The 13,115-nt window shown below is 46.0% G+C and overlaps 2 protein-coding genes across 8 annotated transcripts in view; one reads left to right on the top strand and one right to left on the bottom strand.

The window, feature by feature from the left end:
* Nucleotides 1-53: 53 nt before the first annotated feature.
* On the bottom strand, nucleotides 54-3,508 carry LOC108630970 (uncharacterized). Its single transcript, XM_018034578.2, has 3 exons — nucleotides 2,967-3,508; nucleotides 553-2,851; nucleotides 54-469 (listed from the first exon to the last, which is right to left on the bottom strand). The coding sequence occupies exons 1-3, from the start codon at nucleotides 3,165-3,167 to the stop codon at nucleotides 321-323; spliced, it is 2,649 nt and encodes an 882-aa protein (XP_017890067.1). The 5' UTR covers nucleotides 3,168-3,508; the 3' UTR covers nucleotides 54-320.
* Nucleotides 3,509-3,857: 349 nt separating this feature from the next.
* Snap25 (Synaptosomal-associated protein 25kDa) overlaps nucleotides 3,858-13,115 on the top strand; it is a 29,825-nt gene continuing 20,567 nt past the window's right edge. The window contains exons 1-3 of one of the 7 annotated variants that reach the window (XR_001916906.2): nucleotides 3,858-4,048; nucleotides 9,042-9,252; nucleotides 9,643-9,684. Coding sequence is in view for 5 of the 7 variants with exons in the window: in XM_018034591.2 (XP_017890080.1) it covers nucleotides 9,148-9,252; nucleotides 9,643-9,684 (147 nt within the window). In the remaining 2 variants the exon portion in view is untranslated. Of the gene's footprint in view, nucleotides 4,049-4,751; nucleotides 5,005-8,547; nucleotides 8,789-9,041; nucleotides 9,253-9,642; nucleotides 9,685-13,115 lie in introns of those variants that run through there. The other 6 variants (XR_001916905.2, XM_018034591.2, XM_018034590.2 and 3 more) reach the window with 6 other exon arrangements.

Raw genomic sequence — 13,115 nt, 5'->3', positions numbered from 1 at the left:
GTATAATTAATCGTGGTAACGAGTCGCTGCATGGGTAAAGATAGAATAACTTGTAACAAACACGTTTATCTCTTTATTATGAAAACGTTATTATGACTCTAAGTAATTATAATTGTGGAAACTTCATATCCTTATAATATTTATCGCAGGCTTGCAATTTTACTTAACGAATCGAGTGTCTATGATATATTTGCTCTCTGAAACATGTTATACGAAGTTGTTTAGAATACAAGCGACTATAACGTTCGTATTTGAGTTAGTAAAAAAAAATATAACTTTATTGCGGAGAAGTTAAATATTAGTTATAAAAGGCATTTTTGCTATGCGACCATAGCACTTGTAGCCTCCATGTTGACTCCGCAGGTACCGTCGCCTCTGTAAACTCTGTAATAGCCATGCTCTCCCCAACTGGCGCCCCAGCTGTTCTTTATTATCCAATATGGTAATTCTTTGTGGAAGATAGGATATTCTGAAAAGAGCAATCATTTTCTGAGCGTGCTGCGACGACACTAAACGCAACGAATCGAGCTCGAAGAAGAGGATAATACGTACTGCTTTTACCGTATCCAACGATCAACACCCCGTGATCCAAGTCCGTGGGGCTGCACAAGAAGTGGGGAGGGTGCGAGACTCCGCCAATGTAGAACTGCATGGCATTTGCATTGATTCCGATCGAGATCGGGCCGTGTTTAACTAACCACTGTGCAATTTGTGTCTCGTTCGTCGTAATGTTTACGGACGAGGTGACTTGAACCTTGGCTTCGTCCCGTTTGAAGGTACATTTTTCATCTTTCTCGTCGTACGGGTAGTCGGATTCCGTTTCGAGGCCACCTAACGCTTCTATTGCTTTGTAAGCGTTTGTCATCTCTCCGCCGTTGCACCCTTCGTCGAGTGTGTCGCAGTCGAGCAACTCTTGTTCGGAGAGCGACAACAATTTTGCATGTTTGATCGCGTATTGTCCCTCCACGTTTCCAGTCACGGAAAATGCCCAACACGATCCACACTGTCCTTGATCTTTGACAGGCGTGACTACACCGTGATCACGCCAATCGAATTTAGGTGGCAGAGGAATGTCCGGTATTGCGGCCTGCGCGAGAGGAATGTCGTTCTCCAATCTTAGTTCGCGACGAAAGCCCAAGTGACGAGCTTTGAATTCTTTCGGTGTTAAGTCTGCGAACATCGTTACACCGTATTCGGCTGTTCCACGCTCGAACATTTGCAGATCTTTGATCAGCTTTAGATTCTGTCGAAAAATTTTAAAACGGTTTTGTGTCTCTCTCGGTGAATCGTACGTCTTATTGAATTTCTTAATGAAATCCTCGAACATGCCCTCGTGTTCGATCTCTTCGGCCATTCTCAACATCTTTTCACTGTACTGACTACCCTTCAACGATCGTTTGCGTCGATTGTTGCTCAAGTCGCAGTTGACGGTGATCTTAGGAGATCCGTGGTCTATCCACGGCTGAGACCAAGCGGTGATCAGACAATCCTTGACCTCGCTTCCTTCCTTTAGTTGACAATTGTTTTTAGTGCCCTTCGGACAATTGCTCGTACCTAACTTGACCTTGACTTTGTATAACGTTCCAGATACTACTTGTTCAGAAGCTTCGACGATTTGTACTATCATAGGTTCGTTCGAACCCTCGGAATTTTCCGAGAATTTCTGCAACCCTTTTTGAACGATTTCCTGTATGTAGGGATCGTCGATGTTCTTGGTACTCGGCGCACCAACGAGACCCGATCTTTTCCTTCTGTAAACAGACTTCTTTCTATCGATCGTACTGTCTACCTTCTTCGGGTAAATGATCTCTTCCTTAACTTCCTCTTTGTCGGGTTCTGAAGTTGGAAGCGTCTCTCTTGTTGGCAGATCGAAGTCTTGCAGAAATTCTCCGAATTCCTTAGCTCTATCCTTGAATCCTTCGACCATGGTATCGTCATCGGTCTTATTTAAAATAACTTTCAGAATAGGGTGCTCCGTGACCTCAGCTAGATCCGATTCTGCGTTCTTTCTGATCGTCGCAGTGGTATAGTCGTCCAGCGAATCTCTCAAATTTTCCAAAGCTTCCGATTTTTCACGATTCGTTTCTTCTCTCTTGGGTCCCGGTGTCACAAGCGATTGACTGGCTAATCCCGAATAAGAATCAACGTTCTCTTTTCTCTCAATGTTAATCTCTGCATTGTCATTCGTAGTACAATTGTTCCTCGTTATTCTACGAGTAGACTGTTGCCAGGGTTGTTCTTCGAACGTTACCAAGCACAACTTGATAGGATGATTCTCTAGTAATGAACACTCTGGCTGATCTACTGCATTTTTCAGGCAATCAGATTCTCCTAAGCGTAACAAAATTTGATACTGTACAACGTTAGACGAAGGTGGGACAGCACGGTGTACTTGAACGATCTCGACCACTTTGTGCTTGAAATCATTACGTATCGATTCATCCATTGATCTTGCAGCTTGTTCCCCAAAAACAGCTAGCCCGGGTAAGTTTGGATTTAGTTCGTACGGACATCCGGGACAATAATTGGGATCGGAGATCCTATTGGCTATAAACGGACTCTCGTTATGATCATTATTCTGAGTCTCACCGTCGGGTACAGTAGTCTGATTAGCAATGATTTGCTTTTCAACATTGTCGACGACTTGATCCTGATTCTGAGTGTTCTCCTGCAGTATATCATCCTGCATCAGATACATGCACACAGTGGATTCTCTCAGAACGTGTATGTCTCCCAGTTCATGTTTCTTCACGTCAATCGTGCACGTCTCCTTGGGACAAGGTTCTAACGTTTCCTTGCAAATAGGAGTTAAATCGAAGGTGAGCCTGTATATCACGTACGGTGATTCATCCTAAAAACGAAGAAATCGAGTGAGAACTTTTATTCCGATTAACAAGATTCACTGTCAAATTTCGTCATTGTTCCCAGTAATCTGACATTTGTAGGACTAACAAAGAACAGCGTACCAATTCTTGCGCGTTGATCAGGTTACCGCCCTTGTACGTGTGATGCGTCGGGGAGTACTGGTTCAAGAAGTTCAAGGCACTTTCAATCAAAGGTTCAGGTACGTTCTGCACAGACTTATTCGCGGGCACAGAATGTACGACGATCGAGTTAACGAGAAATAAAAATAAAACGCGTGTGACGTAAAGCAGAGAGCCTGCCATTTTACTGGACGTACGGCACGTATTGGATTGACCTCCAACTGACGCAGATGACTCCTTGCCCGACTCTTTATACGTTTCTTTGTATCATTTAATCAAAAGTGATAATTAATTCTACGCACTTTTGTCCGATGTATTCTGACTGTTCAGTTTTCATGCAGTACGTTTACGCAACGTGAACGAAAGCGCATTCCACACGGGTTTCGAGACGTACGACGCAACGATGAAAAGTAACTTGGTAAAATAAAAATAGGAATGACAATAACAGATAATTGACGATCTTTTGTGCTCACAAAAATGTATACTTTAGGCGCCAGCTTATCTTATTGCGTACCGTGCGAAAGGCATTGTTCGTATTGCATCGAAGATATAGTATAATTAAGTAATTTTCTTCAATTAAACTGACAGTTATACATATATATATAATTCTGTGTATAAAGAAAAGAAAAAGGCATTCGTTTCATGTAAATTTATTGTACATACATCTCATGACTTCAAACGATTATATTTTTAGACAACCTATACGGATGCCGCCGATATATTACGCGGGTCAAATTTACATAAAACAAGTTTTCAGTCGTTAATTATTTGAAAATATTACTATTTGTTTAAGGAATTCCTCTTTAAAATATGTGTATACTGAAAGATCTAATCACGCCTGAACATCTTTTCAAGGTTCATCTTTATATTTGCCCGCCGGTGTGAAGCGAGCGCTGATCGGTGCTGACGGCACTGACGCCATGATGCGCGGCCATGTTGAAGTCGTCGAGGAACGGCAGCTGTTTCGTGTCGTAGTGATCACCTGTTTTCTCGGGAAAACGACGCATTTACGAAATTTGGTGATAATTCATCCACGTTACATGGCAAGGCGTTGACCGGCGTTGGTAAGAGAACATTTAAGTACCATAATTTGCGTTAGATAAAGTTCGTACAAGGTACAAAGTAACGAAGTACTACATTGCGGCTAAGTATCGATTTTCTACTTTACTCTAGCTATCGTTCGCCTCACGTTCTTAATATTATTGAAACCGATGTTTTTCAACTATTTCTGTATCTCTTTCGTCGGAGTCTTTTCATGTGTAAGTGTCTGGGAGAGGTTAAGATGTCGTGTTCTTACCATTACGTTTGAGTATTACAATATGATTTATATTACAATATTCGTGTCTTAAAACAGACAACAGTGTATTGTGTGACATATAATGCACGATATTAGTGAGTTAGTGGCCATAAAACTCCACTGCTGACTAACGAGATCAGCATGAGCGTAAGTGTGTCTGACAATCGGCATAATGAGTGATTGTTAAATTAAATGACCTTGTGCTTAAATTGCTTAGTAAGTATTGTGTTATGTCGGTACGAACAAATTCTTAATGCATGTTAATCGATGTACGTAATTAATTATCGTAAGTATGAAATATTATGCGGTGAATATTTCTTTCTACGACGAGGGATCTACCATCTTGAGAAATATATTTCCCGCGTAGAATTCAGAGGTTCGTAATTCCGTTGTTCGATTGGTGCTTTCCGTCGTCGACGCCGCTGTACTCCCACCACGAGGCGATACCCGAGCTAACTGCTGTGCTGACACTCTGCATCTGCTCGTGTCGTTCTTCAGTAGCTGACTACCGATCCTGCAGGACCTTCGTAACCCCAGTAACTTCGTAAGACGTTACACAAAGCGATATCACCGGTTTTCTTCAGAAAGAGGAAGCAGAGTGTCAGTGACAGTTCTATAAATTGTTCGTTTGCGGGTCTACGTTCGAAGGGACGGTCACAGAAACTGGACGACGACGACGACGACGGGAACACCCATTGTAGACAACATTATTGACGAGTTACGGTTAGTAATAATAGTTAGACCGGTGACACCGTGTAGTATTTAGTGTTTCAATCGTAATGCCTTGACGTCAAATCTTTCGTAATTCGCAGTACGGTTATGGTCAACTTTGCTTCGCATTTGTATTCGTTGTCAGTGCATACTCGTACGTGTATCGTTACTCTTTGGCATTCGAATTTCACTCTTGGCAATGCTCCTTCCTGTTCGTTCTGTCGACATGATCAATTCAGGATCGTCAGAATCCTGACGTTCACGCGTGAACAGCTTAAACGTTCTCTTACGTAGAGGACAAACGAAATGCCGGATTAACGTGGTTAAAATTAAATTAGTTTTAATCGTAAATTCGTCAGGCGGTTAATCATGCGTAAATCAGATAGGTAAATCAGATCCAACTTGGACGAACAAATAGTTTCCGTCGCGTTACAGTTGGTTTTTTCCAAAGTGGTACCACCGACCCATTCGATGACGTAAACGTGTATAAATCCGCCCGAGAGCAAACGTCCCGCTCATTAAAAATATTCCAATCTCTACGATCGTTCGGACGCGAGTACGACGTCGCGCGGATTCTCAGACCGGTCGTTTTATTTATTGATTTCTTAATGTCGCGCGTATATGCACAGTCTAGTTGGTGCGTACGCGGAACTTTATAAAGATCGCTGATTGTCCAGCCGCGGATCAATCGATCGTAGAGATTTCAGGTCATTGACAATGACGGATATACGCGAGCAGCGAAGTTTCCTGCGACGCTTTCTGTACCGGCGCGTAACAGCTGACCGTCATCGATGAAAAATAGTTGAATACGTGTATAGGTGTGTGTATCGCGCGACGCGACGCGACGCGACGCGACGAGATATCGCGTACACGCATGACGTCGGAATATTCCTGTAACCTTTACCTGTTCACCGGCGAAATGACGAACCGAGCGATTACGACTCGTGACGACGCATGCATGACTCGATCGGTTGCGGAAATTCGCTAAAATATCGATTACTCCTCGCCCGTTCTATATTTATACCCGGCGGAGTATTTCTCTCCGGCATTTTATTTAGAACCGGTTGACTTTCAATTAAGATCGCCGAGCGTTAAATACTGTTCTATAAATTGAACTTGACGGACGGAGAACAACGCTGAGAGGCCGTCCACTCGACCGCCGCGGTACACCTCCGTTCGAACTTTGACATTAAACAAAATTTATCGACGTTCGTTTTAAATCATCTGAAGTATTTCCTCCCGCGTACCCCCGACATCGGGAAACCTCCCGTCGACACGAAAACGAGAAGCTCGCGTTAAATTAATCGAGGAACGTCCGAGTCGTACAATCGTCCCCGAAGCGTGCGTCGATTTATCACGCACGAGGTACCTTATCACTGCTACTGCGTCAAGTACATGCGCCGATGTATGCAATACATATGTCCACGGTCGTGTCATTTACTAGAATACGCGATTGCATACCGTGACGCGATCGCGCTATCTTGCGCAATCCGCGTTCCTCACAGAGCGCAGCCAAACGGTTCTTCCGGGTGGTTGAAAGAAAGTGTTCGGTCTGTAGATACTTAGGTCCTAGCTATTAGAGCAGACGAATCAGTGTTACGACATGAGTCGCAACTAATCGCAACCGCTGGCCGGAAAGTTCGTGACATTGTTTCCGACGCGCGTAGCTTGTCTTTGATCGTGTGGTTCGAGGTCGTTCATTCTCTTTGAATTAAGCGGAGCCGGTCGTCTGGCCAACGCGAACGAAAGTAACACGCGAACACGTGCCCGCGGATAGACATCGCTCCGATCACGCACCCTTTCACCGTGTCCGATGAGAATTTTATTAGGAAACAGTACTAGTGTACTGCCCGGCACATCTTTATCTATCTTGTTATTTTAGTTAATCGCATTCGTTTACGTTTGAAGAGTCGTTAAAATACTTAAGCGTCTACGGATATCTGTTGCGACAACAATTTCAAATTGTTTTTGTGAAATTCGTTAAGAACTGCGAACGGAAATCTATAAAATTCTGTAGGAATTTTTAGAACAAGGGTTGGTCCCAGTTAATGGGTCAATAGGGTATCGAAGATTCGCATCGCGTGTCGCGTATAAGAGGATCTGCGACTGGCAACGACGACGCGGGTAGCGTCTCGAAATGCACGTAGAACGTGGCTCTCTGAGAACAGCCGGATAGTATTGATTTCTAAACGGAATATCTCCTTAGAAATGCTGTTCGTTTCAGAGGTTTATCGAACGCCGATATCTGTTTGTTTGTCGTCGAGAGGGTACGCAAGCGTGGCTCGTGTATTCCTCCCGTTCGGTCGGTCCGACTCGCTCGCCCGTGATCTTGGCGAGGTTCACCCGTGACCAGGAGAAGCGGCACGCTTTAGCTTTCACCCTGGAATCGAGCCAACTTCCTCTCGAGGGCAAGGACAGAGCCTCGCACAGTCAATTGATCACCCCGTAACTTGCGCCCGTGCGCGAAATTAGCATCGTCCAGTTTCTCGATCCGTCCAGTCCGAAAGTCGTACAGATCTTATGCACTTATATGAAAACGAGTTCCTATCTAGATTCTTCTACCTAGATAAGATCTGCGACCTGTTTACGTGGTCTCTGTTGCCACGCGTAAAGATAGGAATCTCTCGTCGTTCTAATTGCAAACACATCATTTTTGTCCTTTACTTACACCAAGGTGTATTCCATTATCCCTCCGCTGCAGGAATCGTTCGTCGGTGAAGAAATTTACAGTCACTCGACTCTTGGCGCGTCCTAATGCATTGATAAAGTCTGAATTGGAAATCTTTGCTGGTGACTCGAAGGCCTCCCGGAATAGACGCGGTAAATTCCGTTTTCGAATGATATGTTCGCATCGATCGTTCGGAAACCAAATTTCATTCACGAACGGTGGAACATCCAGCGAAAAAGGGCTGTATCGGCTCGCATGCATTTGCAGTTGCATCGACTTTCTACAGAAACTTCGGCACCGTTCGAAACTTCCATTCTATAGGTCGATGAAAGCCCTGTTTGCGACGACAGGAAAATTTTACGTTAGGCGATCGAAAGCGCACGACGAGAAAGAGCATCGATACCCGGGAGAATGGTACTGTATGAAAATGTATTACAGTAGAAACAGATGTGTGTATAGAGGGAAACCTTGTATTGGTTCTTTGTTAATTTGTTCCGTGTACGATGCGACAGATTCGTTTATTCGTTGAAAGGAGTCAGTATAAAAATAATTACGCCGACTAGATTTTTCGAAGTTACTTCCGGCCGTAACAAGAATCTAAGTACGTAAGTACTTGTTCTGGCTACTCGTAGTCGGAGAGTCTCAGCTGATCGGTTCCCGTGCTGCTGCGAAGGCTCGTGGAATCGGGTGAGCAGCTGTACGTTATACCCGTCGGAGCGTTAGAGGGTTGCCGAGGAAAGAGGGTAACAAGGAGGAAGAGAAGAACGTGGAGGAAAGGGTTGGAAAGGAGGCGCAGTCGCGTGCGTCTGCGCGCGTTTAGGTCGATGGGTCGGTGGGTCGTACGGTCGGTCGGTCGGTCGGTTGGTCGGCCGGTCGGTTGGTCGGTCGGTCGGTCGGTCGGTCGGTCGGTTGGGTATTGATTTTCATAGGAATACCGCCGCATACATGGTCGTCCACATGCATCGGTGACGACCGACTGGCCGGCTGCTCGAGCCAAATCTCTACGTAAAATTTCGTAATCACGAACCCACGACACTTTGAATCCACGCGTCCCACGGTGTACCACCTGCGGGAGGGCTGCCTTCCGCCCGGTCAGAGTTCTCCGTGCGACCCATTTTTACGAACCAAGTACGTGACTTTAGTTTAGTTTAACCTCGCCGATTTCTCTCCCCCGATGCGCGCGTACGACCTGCTGGGTATTTGCTCCTCTCAGTCCAGCATGTACGAGTACACGCGACGCGACCCCTTCTCCTTCGCGGATCTCGCCGTCGTTGATCCTTCCACGGGAACGACAAACAGTCGTTCAACGAACATTGACCAATACGATGTACGGTTGAAGAGCGTAACATAATCGAAACCATGAATCGTTCGATCGTTGCAGAACGAGTACGAGCCTCTGAGGAAGGAGCTGCACCAGATAGAGACGAGAAGCGGTCGACGAGGAAGAGCGGTCGTCGAATCGAAGTAATCGTCAGGCACCCGACAAGATGCCTGCCCCAACGTCAGCACCGGCTCCGGCCCCCGCCGAGGGTGGCCCACCTCGCACGGAGTTGCAGGAATTACAACTGAAGGCCGATCAAACTACAGATGAGGTACGCACCAACTCGCCGTTGTCCGTGCCGTTGCGATGAAATCGTTTTACAGGAGGAAGTTTTTTGTTCGTTATTTATTTTTTAATTTCCTGCGTGAACTTTCTCTTCCGAGTTTCTTCCAAAGTAGACTGATATTTTACGAGTTCTGCTCGTTAGACCGCTGACTTTTACGTCTATTTAAAATGGAAATTTAAACTGAAATTTCTTTTACTTTACTTGGGAGATAACGATCTGTACCCACGCGACTGCACATATTCCTGTACGTTGAATCTACCTGTTCTCTAAATTGTCATGAAATTCGCAGTGTATTTATCGGTGTTGTCGTTCGATGCGATCGATCGACTGATTTATTCGTACGATAGATTGATCGCATAACTCGTTCTGTTTTAGTCCCTGGAAAGTACGAGGCGTATGCTGGCCCTCTGCGAAGAGGTAAGTTCGTCTCGTCCCTATGAAAACTATACTCTCTTCTATTTATAATACGCATTAACCTTCATCCTCGGTCATCCTCGGTACTAATCCTCGATCCTCGATTACTATAATAGCGATTTCTTGTCCCCGGAGCTCTCGCTCCCAACGAGATTCTTTAGCCTCATGTAATATTAAAGACATTATGATCTCGATTGTCGGTGGTTTTTGTAAAAGTCGTTTGCGAAATGATTAAGAACGCGGCGAAAGCAAATGGGCTTCATGGTCTCTCTGTTCACGGATAAAACGGTGTGCAGTCGATGAAACGAAAGCCGCGAAAGAGTAAACGGACGAGAAAGTAATTTGGAAACGCGCGCTAGAGAGAGGTGGGCAAAATACTATTTCGGCCACGGTCCGTGGACGCGGACAAGAACGAGGTAGAATAAAAGACTGTCGGGACGGGAGCCTACCCGTTTCGTTCGAATCGCAACGACCCCGGAAAAGAGCAACGGAAGACGCGTTCCGATGTGCGGTGATTTACGCGTCGCTAAAGAATCTTGAAATAGTATTTGACCCAGCTCCGGCGCCAGAGCCGTTCTCCGTTTCTATATTCCTGTACACGATGTAACAGGTATATAATAGAATTTCGAACGGTGTGTATCGTTCGGCGGAAGTAAATAATGGCCGTGTCCGGGACGTTGTGGCTTTTACGACCGCGGATTTTCATCGACCAGAGCGAAAAGAGACGTTTTCTTCTCGAAGGAAAAAAGCAGAGGAGAAAAAAGAATCGTTGCACGGGTGCCAAAGTAATTTTATGTGTTCCCGAATGGGCGGTTCGCCGCCGCGGCACGAGTGTTTGATACTCGTAACGATTGTAAGACGACGCATCGACGCGGTCCGAGATGGTGATCCGCGGCGTGAACGCACGCGATTCTGGCAAACGTGATCGCGTCGTTCTTCGTTACGTTATTCGTTCTGCGACATGATTGCATGTTCGCTACGCGTAACGCTTCGTCGAGTGACTCTCGTGCGTTCGCGGCCGCGTTTTCGCGTGTTCTGTCTACGTTCTTCAGCTCCGCATTTCTTCTTCCCATGCATAATTTATTCGTTGTCTATGCTCATTATCTTCGATATCTATTCTCGATATATGTATGTACGTCTCTGTATAAGTGTCTGCGGAACTTTTACTGTGTACACCCGATGCCTTTACTCTTTTCCTGTTTACGAGCTACGAGTTAAAACTCGTCGTCGCTCGTCATCGTCGGAGCGAACGCAATGACGGCACCTGATGACTCCTGACAAGATCTTTCGTTCTGTTCGACGTTCCTGTTGACAAAATTATTTTTTAACGCGCCGCTCAGATCCAAATGAGTCGAATGGTGGTCGTTGCGTCGTTCCGTTCAAATTTCTTTTGCTATCCATCTGTGGCTGCACTAATTAGCACGTGTTTCGAGCACCGGAGACGTCAACGACTGTTTTTGCGTACGTACGTACGTACTTTGAAGACGCGGGAGTGACCGGACCAAGTTGCCCGTATAGGTATAGAGTACGGTAGCCGCGTACACGAAACCGTACGAGCTGCTCTCGCGTCGACCAGAGCCTTCGAGACGTACGAATATCCGGACGGGGCAGTCGTTGAACGAAGAGAGAAACGATAAAAAAAAAGAACTCGATCCTGCTGACCAGTGGTGGAGGATAATTTCGTTTCAGCGACGTCGTGAATCACGACAGAACGCGGTCTTTCGGAACGAGCCGAACGCTGCGGAGACCGACGCGATATTTAAACGGAACGAAGGAAGATCGGGTTCTTAAACGACAATCCCGTTGAAATGCGCGATCGTTACGATCAACACAGAGGGTAACACCGGTTTACTTTTTTCCGTGTCTTCTCCTCGTCTTTCCTCGACTCCTGTCTCTTCTGTTTTAAATGCTTCTCGATCTGTCCGTAATTCAAAGGACGTTCGAGAACACGTTCGTTCGACGTTGTACGGGAAGTTTTTAACGATTCCCATTGTGTGTGTACGTGCACCATCCTGTTTCAATCGCTTCCACTTCCACCTTTCGTTTCCATCTCTGTCTACATGCATACCTGGTTCCCCGGTAAACCGTGTGTGCAAAACGTGCAAACGTTCCTTCCGGAAGAGCTGTGAGTCGCGTTCAGGGGAACGTCGATTCGACGATCGGTGTCCGAGCAAACGAATTTACCCTCGCCAACGTGATTCTTTCTCGACTTCTGCGTAACGTCTTCTATCCGTTTCCACGCACGCCACTCCTAATAGTTTTACTGTGATCAGCGTCACAGAATTTTTTTAATATCTCTCTCTCGAGAGAAAGAACATTGGGGCAAATAGAATTAAGATTGCATCGATACGTGGACGAGGGTCGAGAAAACGATCCCACGGGGATCAGCGCGTCGACCGATCGTCGAACCGACGAAGAAAAGGGCTCGTCCAGAGTGGAGCGCGAAAGCCTCTCTAGGGGACGGTGTTATTATTCTCTCTGCCAGCACAGTTCGTCGAGCAATTGATCGTCACAGGCTGGCCGAGACAGGTAAACGACGATACTTGCATACATAGAAAATGAACCGTTCCGATTTCGACGATAGTAGAAGAGAATAGTTTCTCGATCGATGGGAGAGCACGAATCGAGGAAAGATCGCGCGTTAACCGGCAACTTCTGATACCGTCGGTCTGCTACCTGTGTAATTATCCGTGTCGCTGGCTGATAAATCGGGCATCTGTCGGTATTTGTCCGTGTTGCTGGCTGTGTATGTACGTGTTTCGTTATATTTTTTAATCACGTGTGCGGTGTGTCTTGTTTGCTTGCTTACACGAAAGATTCCAAGACACTCTGCTTGATCCGTGACGAGCTTCTTCCTCCACGAATAAGATCTACGTCGGCTGCCAAATATCTGCACGCTCGTATCCGTTTGATCGATCGTCTAGCAGTCTAGCCGCTAGACTCCAGCGAATCGAACGTTGACTCCTGCACTCGTACCGCGTCGATCGTAGCCGGCGTATTTTTTACTCTCCCGCGGAAAAGGCACGTTCACTCGCAAAGTTCCCGAAGCGAAGCTCGATGAAGGACTCGGTCAGTGATTTGGCGAGGAGATGACATGAAAATTATTGGCGAAGCATCGGCGCGGCTTCGCGAACTTGGCCGCTTATCTGCATTCGTTGCCTGGCTGCCTTTGTGTACGTTTGCCTGTCCTCCGCGAGAACACTCTTCATTCTTTCTGTACTCCTCCAGTGCATCGTGCTGTCATTTCTCTAGCTTGGTAATCATTCTGCTCGCACGACCACATTCGCTCACCACGCTCGGTCACAAAAACACGGGTCGCATGTATGCAAAAATTCAAACCCGTCCGTCGAACGTCCGATTCGTCGGCAGTTCCTTAAGGATGTATAGGCTATATACTTAAACAATGCTAACATGTTGAATTTGTTATTATAGAT

The sequence above is a fragment of the Ceratina calcarata genome, unplaced genomic scaffold, assembly GCF_001652005.2.
Source record: "Ceratina calcarata isolate Rehan_Ccalc_2016 unplaced genomic scaffold, ASM165200v1 scaffold8, whole genome shotgun sequence".
In the NCBI taxonomy this organism is placed as follows: Eukaryota; Metazoa; Arthropoda; class Insecta; order Hymenoptera; family Apidae; genus Ceratina; species Ceratina calcarata.
The sequence above is the reverse complement of the archived record's forward strand: the minus strand, read 5'-3'. Positions and strand labels throughout refer to the sequence as shown.